Raw genomic sequence first — 25419 nt, forward strand, 5'->3', positions numbered from 1 at the left:
CTAGTACCTATTGTGCACGAATGCAGGGGGACAATTATTTCGTCCATGGAAGAAGAAATTGTCGCGTCAGGGAGACAGCACAAATGACTGGATGCAAAATTGTCTGCCGGTGTTCACACGAGATGATATTTTTCCACAGGACAAAAAACTTTGGAAGGTGGATGTGACTATTTTTTTGTCCTGTGGAAGTCAAGCGGGAGCCGAGAGGGAGCTGAGAGCCCAAGAAGGAAAGTTGAGGGGGAGCCTAGAGCGCAAAAGGGAAAACCAGTGTGAGCGGAGCGTGAGCCAAGCGAGAGCTGAGAGGGAAAGCTGAGCGGTAGCCGAGCATTCGAAAGGGGTGACCAATTTCTTTTTCCCCTGACAAAAATGTCTCGGATGGGACAGTTTCGGAAGGGACAAAATGTGGTTGAAAATATTTGGGATGAGACGGTTCTGACAAACTTCTAAAAACTGGGACGTGGGATGGGACAACTGTCATCCTGTTTTGGACAATAGTGCACAAGTGTTCGCCCATCCCAATACTGACATCAGATTATGGTATCGGGACGGATGCTGAATCGGATATCGGAATTCACATTTAATATTAAACTCCGAATCCCATTATCCCATATGGAAGAAAACAAAATTTCTGAGGTGTATATATTAAACTAGGTATTAGGAGTTGTTAATGTAAATCATCTGAAATCATGATTAATATTGATTTTTTCTCTTGATGCCAGATATCGATATCCGGATATCGGATTCTAGTATCCGGTATCTGAACTCCGCCTCGTCCTTAACGGTTCAATATCCATCCCAATATCCGTTCTACACATGACTGTCGGTATTCGTTCGATATCCGATATCCGGTAGCAGAAACCTTCCCGATTTTTTCCGGATATCGGATATCGGACGTGCACTATAATGGTACCTACTAAAAAAAAACATTTCAAATAATTTTTACATTTATGAACTATAAAGATGAGAACGAAAGACTAAAACAGCCAATTTAACTGATCAAAGTTCTTAGTATTTATACCTTCTTTCCCGGGTTTACCGACAGAAAAGTCAGGTTTTCCAGTTCGTCGTGATCATCCCTCTTCCCTCGTGGTTTCGAGCGTTGATCCGAGTGCTTGATCCGATTACTTGGCGTAATTTCAACAGCGAAGTGTTTCTTATCGAAATGTTTCTCAGCGATTTTCTTTTTGAATGAATGAAATACGTATCTTTGCTATCAAAAGGAGATGGCTTCTGCAGAGCCCTCGACGCCACCTTCTCCTAGCTCTTCGAATGTCTTCAGCATGCGTATTGTGTCTCTGGACTACTACATGGCAGCGCCAATCCCCGGTTTGGACTTTGGTGAAAGTCCGTGTTTCAAAGGTTATTGCAACCCAGAATTCTTTGCACATTTGTTGATTCTTTGCTCATATGGCTGCTGGCCACGGTTTCTTGCTTTCTCCGGCAGGTAGGAAAGTGGAGGAGGTACCCGTAATCCGGATTTATGGCTCTACCTTGGCAGGGCAAAAGACTTGTCTGCATGTTCATCGGGTACTCTATCTTCTATTCGTTATTTGGCATTCGTAGTATATGTATTGGAGTTATTGATGTAGTATGGTTCCCTACATAATAGGTCTGGAGAGTATCCCGAATAATTGCGATTTTTATATAAAGTTGCGATATTTAAATGTCCATTGTTTTCGTGCCAATCACACAGAGATACGGAGTAGTGCCCTGCTTCCCAGTTTGATTTCTATTCTCGATTGTTTCTTTGATCATTCAATTGAACTTAAAGCAATAGTGATGCGAAATGCAAGCCACCATAACACGGAAATGAAGAATTGATGGCTTAATATAAATGAAATGAGCGTCAGGCCATCATAGAGTGCTCACAACCATGTTATGTGTTTTTCTTCATACCAGTCGAACCAAAACCTAAAGACCAAGTAACCTCTCTTATCTGAGTTGGACCCTCTAAGATTGCTTTGTCGAAGTTACAAATATTCCCTTTTCTTCCTTCTGATGAGTGGATAATTGTGAATTTTATCACTTTCTTAACTGTAACCATTTTTTCTTCCGTAGGCGTTGCCTTACTTATATGTTCCTTTTTCTGAGCTCCAGATGTCAAATGAAGGTAGCCTTCCCTCTTTGATTTTTAGACACCCTTTTTCTTCCTGTATCTTTTTTTAAAAATCTATACATACATTTCTTCCACTATATTTGGCAATCTTTAGAAAGTATCTGTGGATCATGTTTATTTTGTACGTATTAGATTGATTGCTCATATTATAGTATAATACTCTCTGACTGGGTTCCTCATCCCTACATCCAGCATTTGTATACCCTGAACCCTCAGCATTTTTCTGGGCGCCAATCATGTTGATTTATTCGTGTGAATTGATCTTTATTTTCCCCTTCCTTGATACTTAGAGAGATGATTGACCATATCATTGTAGATATTTCCATTCCATTGGTTCAATTGTTTTATATGTCCTGCTACACAGTGACACTTGGGGTCGTATCATTTGCTTAAAACCATATTCTTTTCCCTGAGGATAAGGCACAAAGATCACTGCAACAGATACTATCCTGTCAAGTAGCTTTCTATCCATGCATGGTTTCATAACAGCGTATGGTACAAAAATATTCTGTAACAACTGAATATCTTCATTAGAGGTGTTCTTCGTTTTAGTGCAGGTATGGCTGAGAATTAGTATTGCGTTATAATATATCCTGGGAAATTTAGTGGCGCAAGACTTAAAAATATACCTCATTTTCATATTGATTATCCTGTCCGTTAGATTTCATTTTCTTCAAAAAAATACCTCATTTTCTTTGAGGTTTTGATGTATTTAGAATGTCAAGATTCGATTGATTCAATCTCATGTTACTTTTGGTGCGCAAACTACTTTTACTCGAGCTCATTTCATCTGTCCAGTGCTCCTCCGTACTATTGAAGTTTTGTGACGGGAAAGATCCTTTCATTCCGAGAGAATATAAAAAATGTTTACGTTATTTCAAAAATTATCTTCGTCAAGAGTTTTTTAGATGAAGTATCGGGAATAAGACGACCCACATACACAAGTGGGTTTGCTGATAAATCGTAACACCAGATACAACTTTCTGCATATTTTGGTCGTTTGAGGGATCATTAATATCTAAAAGTCGGGATGTCTTGACACTGATAATATGGAAAATCATCTTTGTTTGAATAAAAGTTGAAGGGATTCATCCCCTATACTGTTGAATCATTGGTTATCACCATTATTCTCGACTCCAGATCAGCGAATAGAAAATTTCATAGAGTCTGATATTACATTTATCTGCGTATGACCTAGAAAATTGCACTCGCGAAGTATCTGGTGCTGTTGAAAAGGCATTGCAGGTATTATATAGTTCTGTGATGTTTTATAATAGTGTTTCTCTTTCTGAGTGGATGGCGACATTATTTGACTGTAACCATGTCTGCTTTTAGGGTAAATATGGATCAAAGAGACAACATGTGCATGGATGCTGTCTTGTCAGAGCAAAAAAGTTTTATGGATATCATTCTCACGAAGAATTATTTGTCAAGATATATATGTATCTTCAGAATTTTATGATTATTTTATTTTGCTCTTTACATGCTATATTGTTGTTTGTTTTGGAATCTCTTTCCTGTACTTCAACGAATTATGTAATTTGATTCATTGATTTTTTTAAATTTGGACATAGCTTAGCTCATAGAGTATTTTGGGGGAAGGCTAATTTACGACTTAAAATCAGTTCTTTACTCTAAATGATCCTCTGGTGGGGACATCTCTTTAAATTCAAATTTGAATTGTTCAGTTCTAGGGATGGATGGAGAGAGCGAGGGGAGAGGGATGAGACACATCCATATCAGCCTTGGGAGTAATTTGAAATTAGTTTTTTTAAAGAAAATAGCGACTATTATCCAAGTACTGTGATCAACCTGATGTTATTAAGATTATGGATGTTTAGCTCACTAGATGACGAGAATGTTCCCCCTTCAATCCGTCCTAAACCAATATGAAACAAGACTCACCACATCATGAATAATGCTGTCTGTTGAGGCTGTCCTTCCTTTAAAAGGCTTCTTCAAAACGGTGCAGCCATATCTCCCATAGCACTGCAGGTCTTCTTCATTATGCCATCCTCTTGGAGCTGCCTCCCATGAGCGAGCACCAAAAGTCTTCGTCTGAGGTGACATCCACCGTTGGGATCTGCTGTGAGGCCCATATTGCCTGACGAACTGGCATGCAAAGAAAAGGTGGGAACAGTCTTCCTTGCCCTTTGTGTACATAGTGCCCTGCCAAGGCATCCAGGAACATTCCCTTCCAGAGGACTCTTGTCAACATTCGCCACCTTGGCAATATCCATCCAAAAATCCACACCTCTAGGGGAAATGTTTGTTTCCATAGAAGGTACGTGTTGTGATGGCTGTTGAATCCTCTGACAGTGCCCCTCTGATCTTCATGAGGGCATCTCAGATGGAAAATAGGTGCCTCTCCACTCGCAGCCATCTTGTGCCTTTCTTGAAGGACTGTTTAATGCCCATCCACTCTTCTACCCTCTGATCAGACAGATCTGTTTAAGGTCAGATTCCATGTGTCATCCCAGCACTCCTTACCCATGGTATGGGAATTCTGTGCAAAGGCAAACATGCTTGAAAACTCCTCTCATAGGAGCAGACCAGTATCTCAGCCAATATCAAAGCAAAGATCCATCCCGAGTTTGGGGCCAAAAATTTATCCCAGCTCATCCCCAAGCCATAACTGTCGTCTGGGATGCACAGGACCATGTCCTCCTCCGAACTCATAATTCTGCGCACCCATTTCATTTGCAGCGGCAGGTTCATAGATTGCATATTGAGAACCCCAACCTCTGTCACTCCTCCGGTCTGCTTACCACATGTCAGGAGATTCCCGGATTGCCCGGCAATCTCCTATACAGATTTCAATCATGGGTGCCAATTTGCATCGGAGAGCCATCAACCCATCAATGGCTGGCCCAGGTAGGGCATAGATAATGACCCAATGGATTTTCCCAGGGCGTCAGAGCATTGCTCCTCATCCGATGATAACCCAAACCCAACATTTGCGAGTTTGGCTCTATTCTTGTGTAGACCTGAAAAATCTGCAAATATATCTAACAATGTGGAGAGATTCCTAGCTTCCTCCTCAGAACTTCTGTGAACACTGGTGTCATCTGCGTATTTAAATGATAGGATGACTGTTGGGTAACTCGCAGTCTGGGAATGCCTCAACAGGTCATGTGCGCATTGTTGCTTGGTACATGTAACCAGGAATGAATCAATTCCCTCTCTGATTACCATTCGCCAAGACTGAAAAGGAATGGAAAGTGTTGAGTTATGTTGTACTAACTATGAGCCTAAGGCCATGTAAATGTAATAAACTAACTCTAGGCTCATAATGAAACTGCTAACACCTCTAGAAGACTGCTAATGGACCACTGGAAGGCCCATTAGCAGCCCTGTAATGGTCCCTTAAGGACCATTACTCTCCCACTAAGGGCCCATAAAGGGTCCCTTAGTGAAGGCCCACTAGGGGCGGAGATATCAGGCCCTTAGTGGGCCTGATATGGTCTGGGCCTGTCCTAGACAGGCCCAGAGTCCAACGGCTATTTAAAATAGCTGTTGGACAGGCCCTCCAACGGCTCCTTTTCAAAAAGGTAGCCGTTGGAGCTTACTTGTAAAACAAGTAAAGGATTACTTGTTTTACAAGTAAGCCTCCTAACTACTTGTGAAAGGGTCTTTTAGACCCTGGATTTATTTGTATAAAAGGGGAACTTCAGTGCAGTAAAAGTCACCTTTTCAGCCTCAACCCTTGTGCACTCTCTTTCTCTCTCTAGACTTTCTCTCTCCTCCGAATTCTGCTGTTCTACAGAAAGTAATGAATCGCCGCAACCATGCCACCCACTTGGATGGGAAAATCTCTCTTCCCCATAGAGAACCACAAAAAATTGTAATAAAGGGAGTTAGATACCTTTTCAATATAGACTTTTCTAATGATGCCCTTGGTCCCCTTTCTCTGCCATGGTGCGAGGACTTCACCTGCTACAGCTGCGCCTTCTGCCAGCTGCCTGGTGGGAATGAAAGCTGACTGAAAAGCGATTACTGTATTGCAGATGCTTTGTTTTGTGGATCTGCACAATGGCCTTGAGAGCTAAAATATGGTATGCTTTGTTTAATGAAATTTCTGTCAATATTCACATGTAGTGCAGCACAGGGATTGGGACAAAGGTAGGCTGCAGGGTAGGAGACATTAGAAAATGGTCACGAGGCAGAAAGCAACGCAGATACATCTAGTCGTCTGAGACTTATGCTGCAACATCGTTCTACATTATTGCAGGTGACTTAGGGAGATGTAGATGTGGATAGTGATTGTTGTGGATGATTCTAGAACAGGGGCACGGGGCTGCTGTTGTTTGAAGATAATCAGTGCAGAAGTGCCATCTGGCAGAGTCGGTGACGGTGTGGTTCTAGACGGTGACAAAGAGTGTGGGTGTTGGAAGGACATTGTCTGGATGCTCTGTATGATGCATTACTGGGCCACATTTGCAAGAAGTGCCAACCCGGCATTGACCCACTAAAGGACAGGCCTTTTAGGAGCCAAGCAATGTCTACAAATAGAGAGGAAGATCATCCTCTCGAGGCAGCCTGATTGTCATCATGAGTTCTCTCCAGCATTCGGCTCTCTTCCTTTCTTACTCTGTAACTCCTCTCCCTGACAACAGACAACCACTCCTGTGGAAGGCGGCAGATGAGTACTCCAGCAATGTGCCATCCTGTGCGCACTCCTCTTTTTCTCTCTTGTCTACCCACGACTCATTCTGCAGACTATTATCACTTTGTTCCTCTCCCTCTCTCAATCATGCGTCTACATTGGAGTCTTGATGTCTTTGGGAATGTATTACATTGTTAGCTGTGCCCTTTCTTTCTCTCCTAATCACACTGTAAGTCGGCCAGATTTATATTAGTGCCCCACAATTTCTTTTATTTTCTTTTTGTATTGAGTAGAATATTCAGTGAGTCAGCAATTTATTTGTCATGTGAGAAATAATACACTTAAGTGGTGGGATCCACATCCAGTGTGATGGTGCCAGTGTTTAAACTGGCCCCAGACTGAACATTGTTAATTTATTTTCAGTTCAAAATCGTAGCCGTCATTTGGAGAAAAGGTGCCAGTGGCCCTGGAGCTTAGGGAAGGTTAGAGAAATGGAAACCACTTTTGTTGCCCAGTATTGGCTGGATTACCTGCTGAGAGTGGCCGGACTGATGGCAGTGCTGCTTGAAGCAACAACACTGGATGGACAGCACCTGTTAGTGGTGATCCAGGACAGGGCAACGCTGGAAGGTGGGCATAAGATGGGTTGGTGCTGTATGGTGTTCTGCCTGATGATTGTGTCTCCAGGGATGATGCTGCCTGAGCTAACCCGTCTCCGATACCTTGTAGAAGGGCCTATACTATCTATGACTAGTGGACCTTAATGGTGGAAGAGTCATGGGCCTCTATGGGGATCCATTATAACCAGTCCGTTCCCATAAGGGCACCACTATAAAACTAAGAACTAGAAAATAGAGAAAATTAGATGAAAAATACAACAAACATAGAAATGAGATATCAAGATAGTTCACAGTCTGAGAAAAATGAGATCAGGATCAAGTTGAGACAAAGCCTTCAAGTGAATCGCTAGATGGTCACCAAACGGTCGGAATGGTGAAAGGGAAAACATAGACTTTCGTAATCAACAGATAGGTTTCATTAAATTTGAAGGAGGAAGGCAAGGGAGTGAATATTTCCCAGTCCCAGCTTGATACACTATGATTGAACTCTTGAGGCAGTTACATCCTTAGCAAAGATGTCGTCATTCTGATGAGGCAAAGGAATATACTGTGTGCTAAAGTGTCCAGTCTCAAGCTTCTCTCTGACAAAATGATGATATATTGCAATTTTCTTGGTATGGTTATTTCGAACTGGAGCAGATTTGTTATCAGTGAAAAGGTGAACTGGATAACCTCAGTCCACATAATTTGGATGAACAGAACCTCACAAAAGCCTTCGGGTAGTGCTTTGAATTTTGCCTCTATGCCATAACCAGCCCCAATCTGTTTTAGTCCCTTGTCGAGTTCAAGTTTAGTGTTGGCTGTTATTTTCTCGACTAACAAGTTGTATTGTAGTAATTTCCAACTGTAGAACTCTAATGCTTCCAGTCCTCTGACCATGTTAGTGATTTCTTCCTTGACGAGTCCCATAGATACCACCCTACAGATGTTGGTAGAGCAGCTGCTCTTCTGCTGGTATGTAGCTGTACCTACTATTGATCTTCTTTGCAGCAATAATTTTTGTAAACCTGTCTTATTGAATTCTCTGTTTAATATAATTCGATCCTTGCTTTTTTTTTTACGTTTTGAATGCTTAAGAAGTTGGTCGGTCAAGCACTTTCCATGTGAGTGTGATATTTATTTCTCAGGATACTTCGTCCTTTCTTGGAAATATCCTAAGAACAATAGAAACTTTCAAGTAACTTCGTGCATAAAAATATTACATCGAAATCCTCATAAACATTATGCAAAGGCTGTAATGAGGAAAAAGGGGCGTGCCTCTGCCTAATGAAACCGACCATTGGATAATGAATGGAGCAAAATATAATGAGTTCTCCTTACGATACCCTTTTTTTCCCTGGAGGCCATCTTTGTTTTATTGTACAAATACGAACGATTCTCTCCTTTGAATGATTGATCGATTATTGAAAGACTTACTTGCACATTCTTCTCTTCTGTTTTGTCAGTCAGGGTCTGTGCTGAACATAAGTATCCAGCCCTACGAAACTCACATTCCATTTCTTCTCCAATTTATGGTATGTATTTGGATTGTGCATGTCTTTCTATTTAAATAGCATCAGGTTGAGCACCATTTGGCTGGTCTTCCTTATTTTCTTCAAAAAAATTGATATGTATTTGGTTGGCATTTGAAAAGCGAGAGGACAATTGTCTGGACTATGATGATTAGATTTTTGACTTGATGAAAGAAGTAAATATCTTTCTTTGCTTCATTTTTTTGTATTAAATTTTTATTGAAGAAAATAAGGAAGACCACTTTTCATATTAATTTTCTTCTTATTTTATCTTTGGGGAAGATTCCAGTTTGTCAGCTTGGCTTTTTTATTTCATTTCCCATTTGTTTTCTATCTTTACAACTTTTCTTGGTCGAGACTGAAGTGGATCCACTTCTTTTTATTTACCATTTGTTTCCCATACTTGTAATTTTTTGGGTCCAGACTAAAGTGGATCCACATATAATTCTTATCTGGTCTGCTTTTTAGATGTGATCCATCTAAGAATCTCCTATACTAAGGAAAACCATTATCTATTGGAACAACTCGTTTTGTGGCTCCTTCTCGTTGGCGGCTATAGTGGGTCAGGTGGACCAACCAGAAAGGGCTATGACACACATTGTATCATATGCCATGCCACGACAAAGAAGACTGCTATTCCTCTCTTGCCTCCCACTTCACTTGCATCATAGCTGACACAGGAAATTGCTATTTTGAAAGAGGGAGGATGTATTGTCATGACTCCCATGGTTAACTCATGTATCAACAAGCTCGACACAACAGGAAGGCATGGCAATTCTGGGAACAGGCGATCTGTTCTAAAGAGTCAGCATATCTTTGAGGAATGTGTGACAGAACTTCTCGAACTGGTAGACGACCTGGTAGCAGAGGGTGGCACAAATTGGGTTTGTGCACAGTGAACTAACTTCACTAAACGTTCAACCCCATATTTTATGGGGTTACAAAGTGGGCCCAATATAAATGGGCAAAACTTGAGGCATCGATCACAATCTCAATCCACAAGACTATTTTGCAAATACTATAAGAAGTCCAACCATAATATTTAGCAGTGTTGGAATTTGCATGGCAGACCAAACCATCAGGGTTGGGCACATCATTAGTTTCATGATGAAGGCAAAGATGATGATATTGAGACAGTAAAATACAAGCCAGTCATAAGACAAGATGGTCTGAAGAATCCACAAAAGCGCAAGTCTGATGAGATAGTCAGCGTGAAAGAGAGTTGTTAGTCTAGATGTTCTGATTGGGTCAACCTCGATGATCTGATCTGGTGATAAACTATTCTCTGACCATATGACGCCCCATTGATCAGAGTTTGTCTCTAATTCTATATGCATCGATTCAAGTAAAGTTATTATGGCAGGTGGGGAGCTCCTTCCAGTTTCTGGTAAGGTTCAATACACATCAATAAACTTTGGTTTCTGAAGATATATTAACATGCACCATCTAAGGGCTCAACATATTAAGATTTAATTCAGCCTGTTGCCTTGAGGAAAGGTTAGAGAACTTCTACTCAGAAGATGAAGCATCCCATGCCCAACATGGTGAGCAATGTCGACTGTCGTCTGATTATCTCATGTTCCTTACAAAATCTGGATGATGGCGTCCTGGCCAGAATGGTGGCTGTGGAAATTGAGATGGATGCCCTCATGAAAGAGACCTAGAATCTTGTACCTCTGCAGGCAGGCGAACGATGGTGGCATGTAAATAGTTGTATAGCCTAAAAGACAACTCAAATGGGTCATTAGAAAGGCATGAAGCCAGACTAATGTCCAAGGGCTATTCCCAGACATTTGTACTGGTGGGTGGTATCAATCCAATAATTTGGCGAGAGAATATGATCGATATGAATCTCAATAATGCCGAATGTTGCAATATCGTTCACAGTCGAGGGAAAATGAAGATGAATGAGAAGTATGCTAGAGAAGAGAAGATAGGAATTTCAGGAGGACTCTTTGAGTTCTCCCTCTGGTTGTCAGGGCCGATCCTGCTCCGCCAGCCCTTGCCTAATCTGGCAACTGAACTTCTTGAAGTTAGCTTGCCCTGCTTATTTCCCGCACCCTCTTATTTATAGCAGATCTGGCATGTGCGTGGTCCATGCAGGTCTTGTCACTCATGCCTCCTCTTCTTCCTTTGATAATGCTTGGAGAAGAATCGTTGCGTATCAGTGGCCAAGCTCAACATTGTTTAATTGCACTTGCATGTCACTTAATATGTCAGCTCCGCCAATGTGATGTTAAAAATGCTTTTCTGCATGGTGACTTGAATGAAGAGATTTATATGGAATCCCCTCCAGGATATTTTACTCAACATACAGGAAGAAAAGTTATCTTTTGAAGAAAGCACTGTATGATCTGAGACAGCCATCCATGGCCTGGTTTGGGGATGCTGACCCCTGCACTGAACAGTATGGGATTCCAACAATGCAATTGGGATCATATATTATTGACCATAATATTTCTTCAAAAAAAAATATTTTTGACCAGAATATCTAATTCAGGGGGGTGGTCGCCCTAATGGTATACGTTGACGATATTACCTGGTAATTATTAGTCTGTGTTGTTCCTAAGTTATTCCTATGTATTTTTTGTTTTTAGTATATCCATTGTAAGTGAGCTAAGGTGTATAATTGGCCCAGAACATTTAAATCTTCTTTTTTGAGTCACTTATTTCCACGTGTGAAATTTAGTGATTAGTTAATAGGGCCCAGGCTTGCATTGTAAAAGCCAGTATATAACTGGCTGAGAGAAATACAATGACGACTTTTGCATTCTTTCTTTAGGGTTGTGTCTAACCCTCACAGGACTGTTGACTGGCAGCTGCTGGAAGAAGAGAGACAGATTAGAACAACAGTGACGGTGGAGTTCAGGCATTTATTGGCCTCTTTCAGAACTTGTTGACATAAAGTCTCTGGGGCATTTAAAATACCTCTTGGGCATGGTGGTCGCCTATTCAGACTATGGTATCTTTCTTTCCCAGATCTAGGGACATGGTGATGTTTGAGTGCAAGCTGCCAATGTTCCAACTGATCCTAAACTCAATTTGAGAAATGATGGAGACAGTCCTGTGAACAAATAAAAGTATCAGAAACTAGTTGACAGGCTTATATATATATGAACCATGGAATACCAGACATTGCCAATGCTGCTATGATTCTGAACCAATCATGCGTAACCCATGGGAGGCACATGCAAGTTGCAAATAGAGTACTGGAATACTTGAAACGTACAGCTGAGGATGCACTGATATTTTAGATTGGTAAGATTAAATCATTGGATGTTTATAATGCTGCCTGACTATGAAGGGTCTATCATAAATTAATCAAACGCTTAGAGATGCCATGTGGTTCGCTTATTAAATGTTGTCGGCTGACTATGAGGTGATAATTTTTTTAAAGTCTATGAAATGTGATAATGTGTCAACAAAGTACAAATTTATCCAATGCTCCCACATCCTACTCTTCCTCTGCTCCACTCCAGTGCGACCAGCTCCTGCCCCTGTTTGCTGGGGCTCAGAAAAAAACACAAGGGATATTTTTTTCTCCACGTTGAGAATAAATAACATTTTAAATGTTTTCCGCTAACAACAAAGAGAAGATAAGCACAAAGGAGGCCAGTGAATCACTTCTCACACGTGGAACACTTATTAACTAATACACCTAAGAAAATATCAAAACGAAGACTGACTAAAAAATTATGAAATACGGTTGAAACGTACCTGTTGTACAAAATGTTATAAATGTGTGCTTTTGTTCAACGACATGAGAGGTAGTTTCCTTTTCTTTCTTTTTCTCGCCAGGTATGATAACCATAGTGTTGAAGTGGAAGGCACTATTCAATATATTTGAAAATAATCTCTTTTTATTGGTTCGTCTCAATTTAGTTTCCTGAAGCATCTTGCTGCATCAAATTGTCTTTTATCCAATGTTTTTAGAGCCCAGACTTTGGTCAATGGGTCCTTCTAGTCTTGGAACTCGTACCCATCAAGACATGATACATATTTTAATTTTTTTCAGCTGCCACTAATAAAGCGAGTCATGATGTTGACCTGTTCTTGGAATTATTGTTGAATGAATGATTTCGATTTTGGGAATCTGTAGGCGTTCCACTGATAATATTGGTCTTATGATATCTGTCATTTCCTCAAAACTTTCTCTCTCTAAATGTTTTTTTTTTGAAAAGTCTCACTCTAAATGTTGATGTCATTGGATGTTTACTTATGTTTTTACTCAATCATTTTTTAGATTGATTGCAACTTGTACGGAATGGGTCTTCTGCATGCATCTCACGTTAAGTTTCGCCTGCCATTACCTGACAAGGTTTTGCCTAAAGTAGCTCTGAATAACTTAAGAGCCGGCTTGGTGATGGAGAATTCCAGCACCTCTTTCGCCAGTTATCAGGTTACCTTTTGGATTCAGAAAATCATATTAGTTATTAGTGGGATGAAAATTCTGTGTTATCTGACGCAATGCTTAATGTGACTACATTTTCTTAGGTAGGTTTTAGCATTTGGCTGTCTTCCACTGTCCCTGAAGCATGGACTTGGACAGCCAGCGATAAAGTCTTTCCAGATGATAAGAATTGCACGACTAGGCAAAGTATTTGTGAACTGGAGGGAGATACTAGCATTGATGGTCCGTATCTTGCATTTCTGTTAATGTCTTTGGTTGCCATCTATGAAATTCTAATATATTTTTTTAAGACATGTTTCAGTACCTCTTTTATTTTTTTACCTGCAGACATTTTAAACCAATGTGCCAAGATCTATACATCATTCTCCCAAACTAGCCCAAGTGCAAAAATGGTTCAGTCACTTGTACCCATTTGGGAAGTAGGTTCATGTCACCTTTTAAACAGCCAACTTTCTATGTATTACTGTTGCTTTGTCTTAACTTTGGACATTATGCAGGAAGAGCTTGAAAGGTCAGGATTGCAAGAGTATATTACATCTCCAGACCTTTGCAAACCTTCCCCTGAATCTGTTCTTGGAAGCATGTGGGATGGGTGCCAGTACGAAAATACTCTCTCTGATATATTTTCCGACGCAGAAAAGAAATCATCTTGCGTGAGTTGTCCTCTGGATGACAAGACTACATTCGAGCTGGCTTCAAAGCTATTTCATGATAGCTCTTTAATGCCTGCAGAAGGTAACATGCTGAGCCCTTCCGGTACAGAGCACGTACAGATTTCCCAAGTGTCATCTTCACAATCATTGGCAGCCATCAGGGAGAGAAGTATTAAGGTGGGGTCATCTGTTAGCTCTAAAATTTTATCTTGGGCATAGATCCGGGAAAAATGAGGGAAAGGTGTCGTGTATTTAGTAAATTAAGTAATAAACCATTTCTTCAAAATATTTTATTTATATGCTATTTATCAATTTTTTACTTTTACATAAAAAAGTTTTGTTCGTTTTATGTTGATTTCTTCTGCGGATTGATGGAATTGGGCAACTCCTGGGTTGAAATGGTTTCCCCCTCGAATTCATGACCCACATTGTTATTACATGAATGCTCAATATCCAGAAACTCTTTTCTACAAAAAAAGCCATAAAATCACCAAAGTTTCAAAGATGGTTTGGCACTACCTTCATCACATTAAAATCTGTGTGGTAACCTTTCTAATAAGTCTATTCTTAAGCGTCCCCTTTCTTCTGGAGAACTGGGAATGGCTGTAGAAATCCATCAGTAGACAGAATGAGAAATTAGTTCTCTTGACGGATGGGTTAGTCTGCTTCCATGTCCATTCATGCCAACCAGATTGAAGGGCTTGCATCATTCGAAAGGAAAAAAAGTGTCAAGGACTCTTCTTATGGAGCCCTAGTGGGACTGCTATGGAGTATTAGAGAATTGAATACAAGAAAAGTCACTTTATTACGAAAATTTATCTGCTTAAGTATTGAATACACAGGGCAATACACGAATGAGATCTGTTTAGATTCTGATGGGCTGGCATCCTGGAAAATATCCATAGCCTACTTCTGCAGATTGAGGATGAGACCTTTTTTGACTGGATTTGTTGAGATCGTCATTAGAAACCTTGTTCTGAAGAAAAAGCTTCCACAGAGAGGCCAGAGTGATTATCCCTCTAAAATAATTTAATCATTATAGAAACTGCAGAAAATATAGCAGGAAGAGGAACTTGAAAAGAAAACAGAATCCTTCGAGCAGGGTGCTCAAACTTCAAGATGATCCTACTCAAAATACACAACCACGACCATAGAGTTTGTTTCAGACCATAACATGACTCCTTTAAGACTAGTCTTGGCGATCAACAGAGATAAACCCAGGCAGCTGTTCCAACTTGTCTTTTTGAAAACTCTGTTCCAACTAAATTTACCCTGGCGGTCATTCCACATTAACTTCTTCCTGTATGTTGTCCTGCAGAGGGACATACATTTGTTATCAATTCACTTGTTTCGAGTCATTTTTTGATGAAGACTATGACAGAGTGCAGCATCCTTAATTTGTTTTGACTGAGTGGTGTTACTAAAATTGCTGACATGCAGTAGGCACTACTAAATGGATAAACACAAGTGTGAAGGATAGTTTCCCCGTCAAACCTTGAATCACACTGTGGACCAGTAAGATCAGGGTGGTTCATCGTGGGGGAGTGAAGCTTCATTCTTGGACCTGAAAACTATCTGGACGTGACAGCCTAGTTAAACTAATACTCATTTAATAATGTACCCAGTGCAGAGGGGTGGTCTAGCCAACTGTTATTCACTTAGACCATCTGATACGAATAATGGAAGGGCCGTTCCAAACCTTGTGCCTTTTTTAAACTGCTGAGGACTAAATAACTGCGGTTTTTTCTCTCTAACAGTTCCAAGAATGTCTCAAAACCAACCTCTTCCCTATTTTATCAGGGGGACTTGTAATGCTTGATTTGGGCACAACTACCAGTGCCACAAAGGGCTTCATAAGCATATTTTGGCCTAACAATCCAAAAACCCCATCATTGATGCCACACCTTTATCTTGCCCCATTAAACAACGTAGTCCTTCAGGTGGTAAGTAGTGATCCCGGCTATTGTCACTAGTACCTCCCTAAATCTCATACTTTGTGTCCAGTATCCAGGACGCTAACAGGCTTTTGTCAATGTCTCCTTTTGGTTTGGTGGTTATTATTATTCATATTGAGACTTGATGTAATTTTTATTCTGTATAACTTTCCCTCAAGAAGGGACAAGGAAACCAAGTGTTTAGTTTGGTATCTCTCCTTCTGCCCAACTCTCATGATTGCGTGGGGGCGATTCCTCCTGCTGCATTGCTGTCTGCTCCATTTTTGTTTATTTGTTATTTGATTTATCATCCAACATGTCTGGTGGAGTTCAACAGTTATGTGGCCTATAAGACGCATCTGGATCCCAGTTGCATTATTTTACACTTAAAATTTATTCATTATACTGAAGTTTGGTTGTCCTCTCGAAAAGCATAATTGGTGGTTCAATTTTATTTTTGTACAAAGGTCCCCTTCTCTTCAGGATAAGTTTTCAAAATTTATTATAATTCCATTTTTAATCGAGATAACATGAATAAGATGCCCACCATTTGTCCCTTAGGGTTACCAGTAATTTATTTCTCGTGAGAGGTCAATGGGGAAGAGTGTAACGTGTAGTTTTCTATTTTGGGATTTTTAAACAGGGTTCAGATGCAGAAGCACTCGGGCTTCTCAGTTGGTTGACATCCTCAGAGGCTGTTAGTACTGACATTTTAGACGATGAGCTCCTCTCTGAAGCTATTTTGAATTCTCAGTTACTCTCAGATACTTATGAGAAAGCATATGAGAAGGCCCATTTGGAAAATGAGGTTGCTTCACAAAAAGAATGCCAAGACATACTTGACTCCCTTGAGGATTTTCAGTTTGACAATCAGGATGAAGCCACCACTTCTGCTGTTGGCGATACGTTTCTAAAAGTGATTCCTCAAATTGATGGCAATAGCGACGACCTAAACGATTTCCCTCGGGTTGGTAAAACTTCCAAACTTGGTCAAAAGAGAAAGAGTGCCTCTACTTCAAGTTTCTCTGAAGAACCCACAGGTTTAGGGTCTGCAAACAAGAAAAAACGATGCCGTTCGTGGAATCATCTGCCCATTTCTAGTCAGCAAATGAGGACTGACGCTGTATGCTATTTAAACGAGCAGAGACATAATACTGATGGTGCTTCTTCTTCGCATATTGAAATATTTGAAGCTTTCAAGTCTGAAACTGGACAAGAGATTGAATTCAGTGAAGAGAGAAGAGATCCAGATGATTTAGCTAGAGACCCGGTGAGAAAAAATTCTTGCAGTCAAAAAACCATCCCTGGTTATGTAAACTTTGTATCGATGGATGTAGATGTAGACCTTAAAACAGATCAACAAGAGCATGATAAGCCCGCTTTGTTGGCTTGTAATCTTGTAAAAAATAACAACACGTCTCCTTATGCTTGTCATACCACTTCGACTTATAGGACAACGACTTGTTTAAACCAACATGGTTTTATTGAGATGACCTTGAATCAGAGGCCTCCAATTATATTGAGAAGCAGTGATGTCTTCGGAGGTTCAGAACTCCCAAGGGATATTATTCAGAATACCTCTAGCCTGTCTCACAGTATGTGAAATTTTACATTTTATCATCTTTTTTTCTTCTGAATGTGACATTCTGAACACCTCAAGCCTGTCTCTGAATTGTACATTGTAATGTATTTTCAGAATCTGTTTTCTTGCTTTGGTATGGATATTGCCGTCATACAGTCATTTGGTTGGACTTGAGGATTTTAATGTCTCTTTCATCTGAGCCAACCGACAAATATTTTCCATGATTCATACAAATATAACATTTTTGGATCCAGGAAAACATTGGCCACAAATACTTAATAAATCTCTGTAACCTTTTCTTTTCTGACTCTGGGCTAAAGAGCTTCTCAGTGTAGATGAGATATATTGTTTAATTTATTTTTAGCTTGACCATGCAAGTTGATATCTTTTATAAAGTTACTTTTGAACATCTATATTATCTTCTTTCATCTGCTGTCTTCTTCAATGGGGGGCTTTTATACTTGCACTTGGTTCTTTCCACTTGGGACACTATATTTGTCCTACCATGTATTTTTTATTTCAGATGAAGGTAACTAAAAGACATTTAATTACGAAAACATGCTTGTTGCTGACGCTGGGGATTTTCATTGTGAGTTGTATGACACATCTTCTAACTCCCTAAGACTTGCCATTTTTTCTCAGTAATTGATGAAAGAAATCAAGTCCTTGGTTTTCCACCGTTTTTTGGCGGGAGTGACGTTGATGAAGGGGTTCATATGTCTTATGCGGGAAACCTAGATGGTATTCCCTTGAACTTTAGGAATGACGGTTCCTTCTCCTACCTGTTGACCTTTGCTCTCAATCCTCCATCACGAAAATCTGTTGACCAATGGCTTCTGGTACAAAAGAAAAGTAGTGGATCAGACCCATTGAACGGTATGAGGAAAAAATTCTGAATGTTAAATTTGACTTTTATGGCGTTTAGTTGTCCCTAAATCTTACCCGATGTGTACAGTTTCAGAACTTCCGTCAATTAAGGATGATTGCCCTGGTAATCTCAGTGAATCTTGCGATGGTTATTATCATGATAATGAAACGATGGAGGATGAGGTTCTAGAAGATACTGTCTATCCAGATTCAAAAGGATCTTTTAAGTTCTCTAGTCGCTCTTGTGAAGAGGACATGATGAATCATTTGGGTACTGGCGCATATAATGTTGAGTATAAATTATCGGCAGAAAATTTCTGTGACTTCTCACAGATTACTGGGCAAAATGAAAAGGCCAAACTTACTCCTTTGAGTCAAATCGGGTTCCGTGATCCTGCGAGCTGTACCAGCAGGCAAAATCTCACACTTCTCAGCTTAGAGGTATGAATGCTGTGATGAAGATTTCTCAACTGGAAGATTGAGGCATATATGTCCTTTCATTTATCCAGTTAATTTTGGATGTTTGCTATGATTGATAGAAATTTCTCTGTTATATGACAAATGCTTCTTATCACAGATTCAGGCAGAATCCCGGGGAACACTTTTACCTGATCCGAAGATTGATGCGATTAATCTAATTTGTCTTGCAATTCAGGAGGATACTGGTGATAAGATTAAATTTTATGTCATTTCAAGGGGTCTCGATGTGGCAACCTATGATAGGTACGGAAAAAAAGTTTCTCAACTTTGTTCCTCTTTTATTGTATCTTAAGTTGTTCAACCGTTGTTATTTTCTTGCACCTATTTGGTTATGGTTGTGAAAATTCCTATCGATTGAGTGATAAGTTCTATTCAAATAAATACATGAGAAGGAATAAGAGGAGGGTGGTTGACGATCACCGTTGACCGAAAACAGATCAAGACAGCAGAGTGGGGATGTGTCCCTATAAATAAGGTCGGGTGACCAGGTAATAGATATTGAGTAGTTTCTTGGAGGACAGGTCGACGGTTACATCGTCATGAAGAGTCTGAGGCAGGGAATCGACCTGCCCATGGCGAGGGAGTCTTGAACAAGCGGGAGTTTCACCAAGGCATGAGGACGTCCAGATCAGATCCAGGATGGAGCTACCGAGAGGAGCGGGAGCCGTCCAGATCAGATCCAGGAAGGAGCCTAGCTGAGGGAATATAAGACGTTCAGATCTCGTTACTCTGTCGCATTTTCCCTTATCGTACAGAAACCTTGTGGAACATCGTGGAATTGAAATCAAATATTACATTGATACAAAGTTAGCGTATCATAGAGCTAACCTAAAAATACAATTTTAAAGTTTATTTTCTAAAATTCACGTTGTGCAAAATTATTCACTGACAACCAACTTCCATTTTTTTGTGATGCCACTATTTCTTTCTTATATCTTTTCCTTTCTATTTGAGGTTGAATTAGTTCCTTTTCTTGTTAGCATAACGTTTTTTATTACTCCATCTGGATAAATTGAATCCGAGCCCTTCCATGTTTACATTCACAAGAAACCTTTTTCCTATTTTTCTTCTTGGAAACGATTCCTTTTTTCGTCACTGGCGTCAAATCAAGAATCTCTCCCCTTTGTTTGTGATATTTATGCTTGACAGTTGAGGGCGTATAGAATGGCTTTATGCATTTGACTATCAGATATTTTTACGCGTGGCTATATAGCTAGAAAATGAAATATTTTGCATCTCATGCTTACATCGATGAGAAAACTTGGATGTTTCATCTTTTGATGCTTTATGAATTAATCTATCAAATTGCGCAGCAAATACTTTCACACTTATGTTAAGATTTCCAATAATCAGCGGTGCAAAGCCATGATTGCTGCAGAAATGAATAGTCGTTTAAATTTTGGCCCAGTTATTTAAGTCAATTAATTAAATTAATGCCGACGATGCATAATAATTTTCCTTTTTATTTGCAGAAATATTGTTGGTATTTGCGGCTGTGAATTCGTCTCATTTCCAGACGAACAATTGATGTTAGATCACCTGGTGAAAACTATAAATTTTCATGATCCTGATATTTTCCTTGGCTGGGAAGTTCAGGGTAGCTCCCTCGGCTTCTTGGCCGAGCGAGCTAGGCATCTTGGCATGAACTTGCTGAAGAACATTTCCCGGACACCTGATTTTGACACCAAGCGTAAGGTGAATAAATCAAAAGAGAATTATAACTCCTCTGCTGCCAATGAAATCACCTCAGAAACTGTTATCGAGGTGGCCATTGAAGATGAGTGGGGCCGTACGCATGCTAGTGGTATACACGTGGGAGGAAGAATCGTCCTTAATCTTTGGCGGCTGATGCGCTCTGAAATCAGGTTGAATTTATACACAGTTGAATCAGTGGCGGAAGAAGTCTTGCGGCGGAAGATTCCTTGTATACCCTGCTCCACCCTAAACAGCTGGTTCTCGAGTGCTTACCCCAGGGCGCGCTTCCGTTGTATTACATATGTTTTAGAGAGAGCTCATCTTAACCTTCTGATATTGAATCAGCTCGACATGGTTCGTTTTCAACACCACGTTTTTCGGTTTGTTTTCATATCTTAGTATGATTTCAGAAGTTTTCTATGATTTTAGCCGAAGGTCAGTCCATTGTAAGAGATTCATTCCAAATTGGTCTGTGCTTGTTGGTTGTTTAATGCTAGTTGGTAGGATCCCGTACTCTTCGATGTCAACACATTTTCAACATCATCAATGCTTGTTGATATTGACGAATTTGCGGTTGATGATGACGATAACTTTGACAAGGTTAATGATGGCAGTTGATACTGACGATGACAGTGTATCAATGATTGTTGCTGCCATCCATTAGCTTCCAATTTAGTGAAATGTCATCACCATTGTCATTATCAGCCGACATAGTTGACGTTGATGTTGATGATGACAATGACATTGCGGGAGATTTTCTTAAAGTATGGACGGTTGGCCAGGAAATGTTGAAACATAATAATAAGACGTAGTCCAGTTTATGAATGTGACCCACTATACTAAAATACTTCTCAAAACTCACTCATGCTATTGAGCGCCTCTTCACTGTAGGTCAACCGGACGTCTGAGCTTGCTCGGGTGTTTGGAATTGATTTCTTTTCTGTGATCTCCCGAGGCTCTCAGTTTCGTGTGGAATCCATGCTTCTACGGTTGATGCACAGTCAAAACTGTCTTGCCCTTTCTCCTGGATACCAACAGGTCTCTCTCTCTATCTTTTTCTGTTGCTCTACAAGAAGTGTTCCAACTTCTGTTGAAGTATAAGTAATATTGAAAGAGATTGATTCTTTCCCAGGTGGCTGCACAACCTGCGATGGAGTGTCTGCCTCTTGTGATGGAACCAGAGTCTGGCTTTTATGCTGACCCTGTTGTTGTCCTCGATTTTCAATCACTATATCCCTCGATGATAATTGCCTACAATCTCTGCTATTCCACGTGCTTGGGAAAAGTGTTTCCCTCCACAGGCAACGTACTGGGCGTAAGCCCTTTCTCTCTTGATCCTCATGTTCTTCTTGGTCTCAAATCGAACACAATGCTCTCTCCAAATGGAGTCATGTATGTCTCCAAAAAGGTATATTTAATTGGGAATGTTATTAGCATTTGTCACCTATGCTTTTCTATTAGAATATAAATTTGATTGGGAATACTATTAGCATTTTTATGCTTTCATACTATTCCACTTGAGAAATGTTGCGAGTGATACGGAGAGATTTTATTTTTATTTTTTGAAGTCATCACAAAATGGCGGAAGACTGCATGGAAGTTAGTTGATGTTTTTATTCCACACTCTAACAGCAAAAAGCGGGTTAATAATTGTTAGTTTTCCTAATCTCCTCTCTTCTCGACAGCCATGAGCCATCTGTACTTTTAGAGTCAGAAAAACAACCCATTAAAAAATACCAAAGGTTCTATTCTTATTTTTCTCTATGCCAGTTATATATACTGGCTATTACAAGGGGGGCCTGGTCCAATTTAACTTAAGCTGGCCTGATCCCATACCAGAGACAAAAAAGGTTTTAAACGTTGTGGGCCACTTATCATAAACATACAAAAAACAACAAACTAAAAATATATATATATATATATTTTTTCTATTTCACTCTGTTATCGTGGATACCATTTCTACATTTGGGCTATGTGTTTTAGTCTTTTTACTGAATTCCAGGTCCGCAAGGGCGTGCTACCTTGTCTGCTGGACGAAATCCTATCCACCAGAGTGATGGTGAAGAAAGCAATGAAGAAGCTTACTCCGTCCCAGAAAGTTCTCGAGAGGGTAGAGGGTTGTTTTTCCCGTGTTTTCGTATTGCATTGGCTGGAAAAATTTAAGATACCAGTTTTATTTATTTTGCAGATTTTGAATGCCAGGCAGCTGGCTCTGAAGCTCATCGCCAATGTCACATATGGATACACAGCTGCCGGCTTTAGCGGTCGCATGCCATGTGCAGAACTCGCTGACAGCATAGTCCAGTGTGGCCGCAAAACCCTAGAAAGATCAATCTCCTTCATTAATTCTCATAGTAAATGGAACGCTAGGGTGGTGTACGGTGACACAGACAGGTTCCTTTCATCTCTTTTCTCTACTCTTAAACATAATTTGCTGTAATTGCATAAATAACACTAGAAAATGGGTCTTTCTGCAGTATGTTTGTTCTTCTTCAGGGAAGGTCAAGGGAGGAGGCGTTTGATATTGGGAAGGAGATAGCCCTGACCATCTCCTCCATGAACCCAGAGCCGGTACTACTGAAAATGGAAAAAGTCTACCACCCCTGCTTCCTCCTGACCAAGAAACGTTATGTCGGCTACAGCTATGAAGGCCCCGGTCAGGACAAACCCACCTTTGATGCAAAGGGCATTGAGACCGTCCGGCGCGACACTTGCCCCGCTGTCGCCAAGACTTTCGAGAGATCCCTCCGCCTCTTCTTCGAACAACAGGATACCACCCAGGTAGGGTTTGGCAGTGTCAACTGTTGCATCAATGTCACTGATCAGTTGACGATGGTGACAAATTTTGGATGATGGATGGGTGATGGGAACAAAATGCCAATTGACATTGACGATGATGGTGTTGATTCACAGTCAATGCTGTCCATCAATGTCCACCATTGCTTGTACTAAGTTTGTTCACAAATCAACCACATCTACATCATCAACTGACATTGACAATGACCGAATTTTTAAATAGTCAAATGTGGGCCGATAACTTTGATGGTTGTTGACATTGGCAACTGAGAATACATCAACTATCATCGTTAACCCCATACATCGTCATCATCATCTGGACATGCAAAACCCTTCAAGGGTTTTTCACCCATTCTTTCTCTATTGACGTTAACGATTGACATTCTATCCTTGTTGGTTGGCAGGTCAAAAAGTATCTCCAGCGTCAGTGGGGGAGGATCCTCTCTGGGAGGGTCTCTCTCCAGGACTTCATATTTGCTAAGGAGGTGAGGCTTGGGACTTATAGCTCGGCCCCCACTGTGGCCCTTCCTCCGGCAGCCATCGTTGCCATCAAGGCCATGAAAGCTGATCCGAGAAGAGAGCCTAGATACGGGGAGAGGGTCCCGTATGTGGTGGTCAATGGTGAGCCTGGGGCCCGCCTGGTTGACATGGTGGTTGACCCTTTGGAACTCCTGGAAGTCGACTCTCCTTACAGGCTCAATGACCAGTACTACATCAACAAGCAGATCATCCCTGTTCTCCAGAGGGCATTTGGGCTCATCGACGGCGTTGACCTGAGCCGCTGGTTCTCGGAGACGCGGCGTCCGCTGAGGCCTACAGTGGCCAAGCGGCTTCCCCTGGCAGGCCCACTGAGAAACAATAGAATCGATCGGTATTATCTATCCAGGGACTGTGCTGTGTGTGGCAGCCTGGTCAACGGGCCTGCTCTGTTGTGTCATGGTTGCTCCAACAGAAGCCCATCACCTGCTGTAGCCATCTTGACTGGGAGGACATCCAGACTAGAGCGCAATCTCTGCCATCTGTCTGAGGTTAGATGTACCCAGATGTTTCAATAATCCGTATCTGAACTCTCTCTCTCTCTCTCTAGATTTATCTCTCTTTGTCTATGTTTATGGTAAAGTCCCCACTAGGACTACCATATCAAGCAGAGGTGCCAAATCAGAGTCTCATGCGAGTGGAGACTCAGAAAGGCATGAAAGGCCATTATGAAGTAAAGGTGATCTATGTCTGAGCTATAAATAAAGGTGCTGGTTATGGAATAACCATGTTTTGGATCATCTGGCAAGAAAGGTTATTAGAACCTGAACGGGAGATCTGCCTGCCATATCTTGGAGGATGAAGCTGATGCAGCATACCTCGACTCTGCCAGGCGAAATTGATTCGCCCCTCCATCATTTCTGAAATTTCCGTTCTTGCTTCTTGTCTGTTACTCTTTGAGATTGTACACGGACGTTTCTACCTTTTGGACTCATTTCAGAATCCACATTTTAGAAATTATACGATGTTTCGGTTGGAGAATTTCAGTACACTAACAGTTTTATCTCGCTCTGCTGCAGATATGCCAGCACTGTGGTGGTGGGGATTGGATAGCTGAGGGTGGGATTAAATGTGACTCGCTTGCATGCGCTGTGTTCTTTGAGAGACGCAAGGTGCAAAAGGAGCTCTTGTCGCTGTCAACTGCTGCCGCTGAGGCTGGATTGTATCCAAGATGTGCTCCAGAGTGGTTCTAACATTCAGCTGATCACTTGTAAGTTATCTCCTCTACTACACCGTACCTTAATGTTAATTTGTATATGATCGTTTGTATCCAAGATGTGCTCTAGAGTGGTTTTAACATTCAGCTGATCACTTGTAAGTTATCTCCTCTACTGCACTGTAGCTTAATGTCAATTTGTATTTGATCGTTTGTATCTAAGATGTGCTCCGGAGTGGTTCTAACATTCAGCTGATCACTTATAAGTTATATCATCTACTACACCGAAGCTTAATGTCAATTTGTATTTGATCGTTTGTATCTAAGATGTGCTCCGGAGTGGTTCTAACAGTCTGATGTAAATTTTTTTTTGATGGATTGTATACAAGATGTGCTCCACAGAGGTTCTAACATTCAGCTAGACACGGTTGTTCTGCTCTGTTCGTTTGAAGCGA

General features: G+C 40.8%; 1 protein-coding gene across 5 annotated transcripts; it reads left to right on the forward strand.

Moving 5' to 3' along the window:
- Positions 1–1031: 1031 nt before the first annotated feature.
- REV3 (recovery protein 3) lies at positions 1032–25181 on the forward strand. 5 transcript variants are annotated; one of them, XM_078579966.1, is made up of 23 exons: positions 1032–1359; positions 1445–1527; positions 2059–2110; positions 3315–3361; positions 3452–3558; positions 8254–8296; positions 8788–8856; positions 13097–13252; positions 13348–13486; positions 13592–13683; positions 13762–14094; positions 16495–17446; positions 18076–18309; positions 18389–18741; positions 18878–19023; positions 20253–20829; positions 21367–21513; positions 21608–21883; positions 22478–22585; positions 22664–22869; positions 22953–23256; positions 23676–24299; positions 24828–25181. In XM_078579966.1, exons 1-23 carry the CDS (start codon positions 1224–1226, stop codon positions 24999–25001), a joined length of 5358 nt encoding a protein of 1785 aa, XP_078436092.1. In that variant the 5' UTR covers positions 1032–1223; the 3' UTR covers positions 25002–25181. The 5 variants fall into 5 exon arrangements, with proteins under 5 accessions (XP_078436092.1, XP_078436093.1, XP_078436095.1 ...); XM_078579967.1 differs by having other exon boundaries at positions 13172–13252; XM_078579969.1 differs by lacking the exons at positions 23676–24299; positions 24828–25181 and having other exon boundaries at positions 22953–23046; positions 23118–23255.
- The last annotated feature ends 238 nt before the right edge of the window (positions 25182–25419 follow it).

The sequence above is a fragment of the Wolffia australiana genome, chromosome 8 (genome assembly GCF_029677425.1).
Source record: "Wolffia australiana isolate 7733 chromosome 8, ASM2967742v1".
Lineage (NCBI taxonomy): Eukaryota > Viridiplantae > Streptophyta > Magnoliopsida > Alismatales > Araceae > Wolffia > Wolffia australiana.

What these genes read in the sequence shown, in the direction of transcription:
- REV3 (XM_078579966.1), top strand. Translation starts at nt 1,224, where the DNA reads ATGGCTTCTGCAGAGCCCTCGACGCCACCTTCTCCTAGCTCTTCGAAT. An exon ending in CTTGTCTGCATGTTCATCGG is followed by an intron (nt 1,528 to 2,058) that starts GTACTCTATCTT and finishes TTTCTTCCGTAG; the next exon opens with GCGTTGCCTTACTTATATGT. An exon ending in GCTCCAGATGTCAAATGAAG is followed by an intron (nt 2,111 to 3,314) that starts GTAGCCTTCCCT and finishes CGTATGACCTAG; the next exon opens with AAAATTGCACTCGCGAAGTA.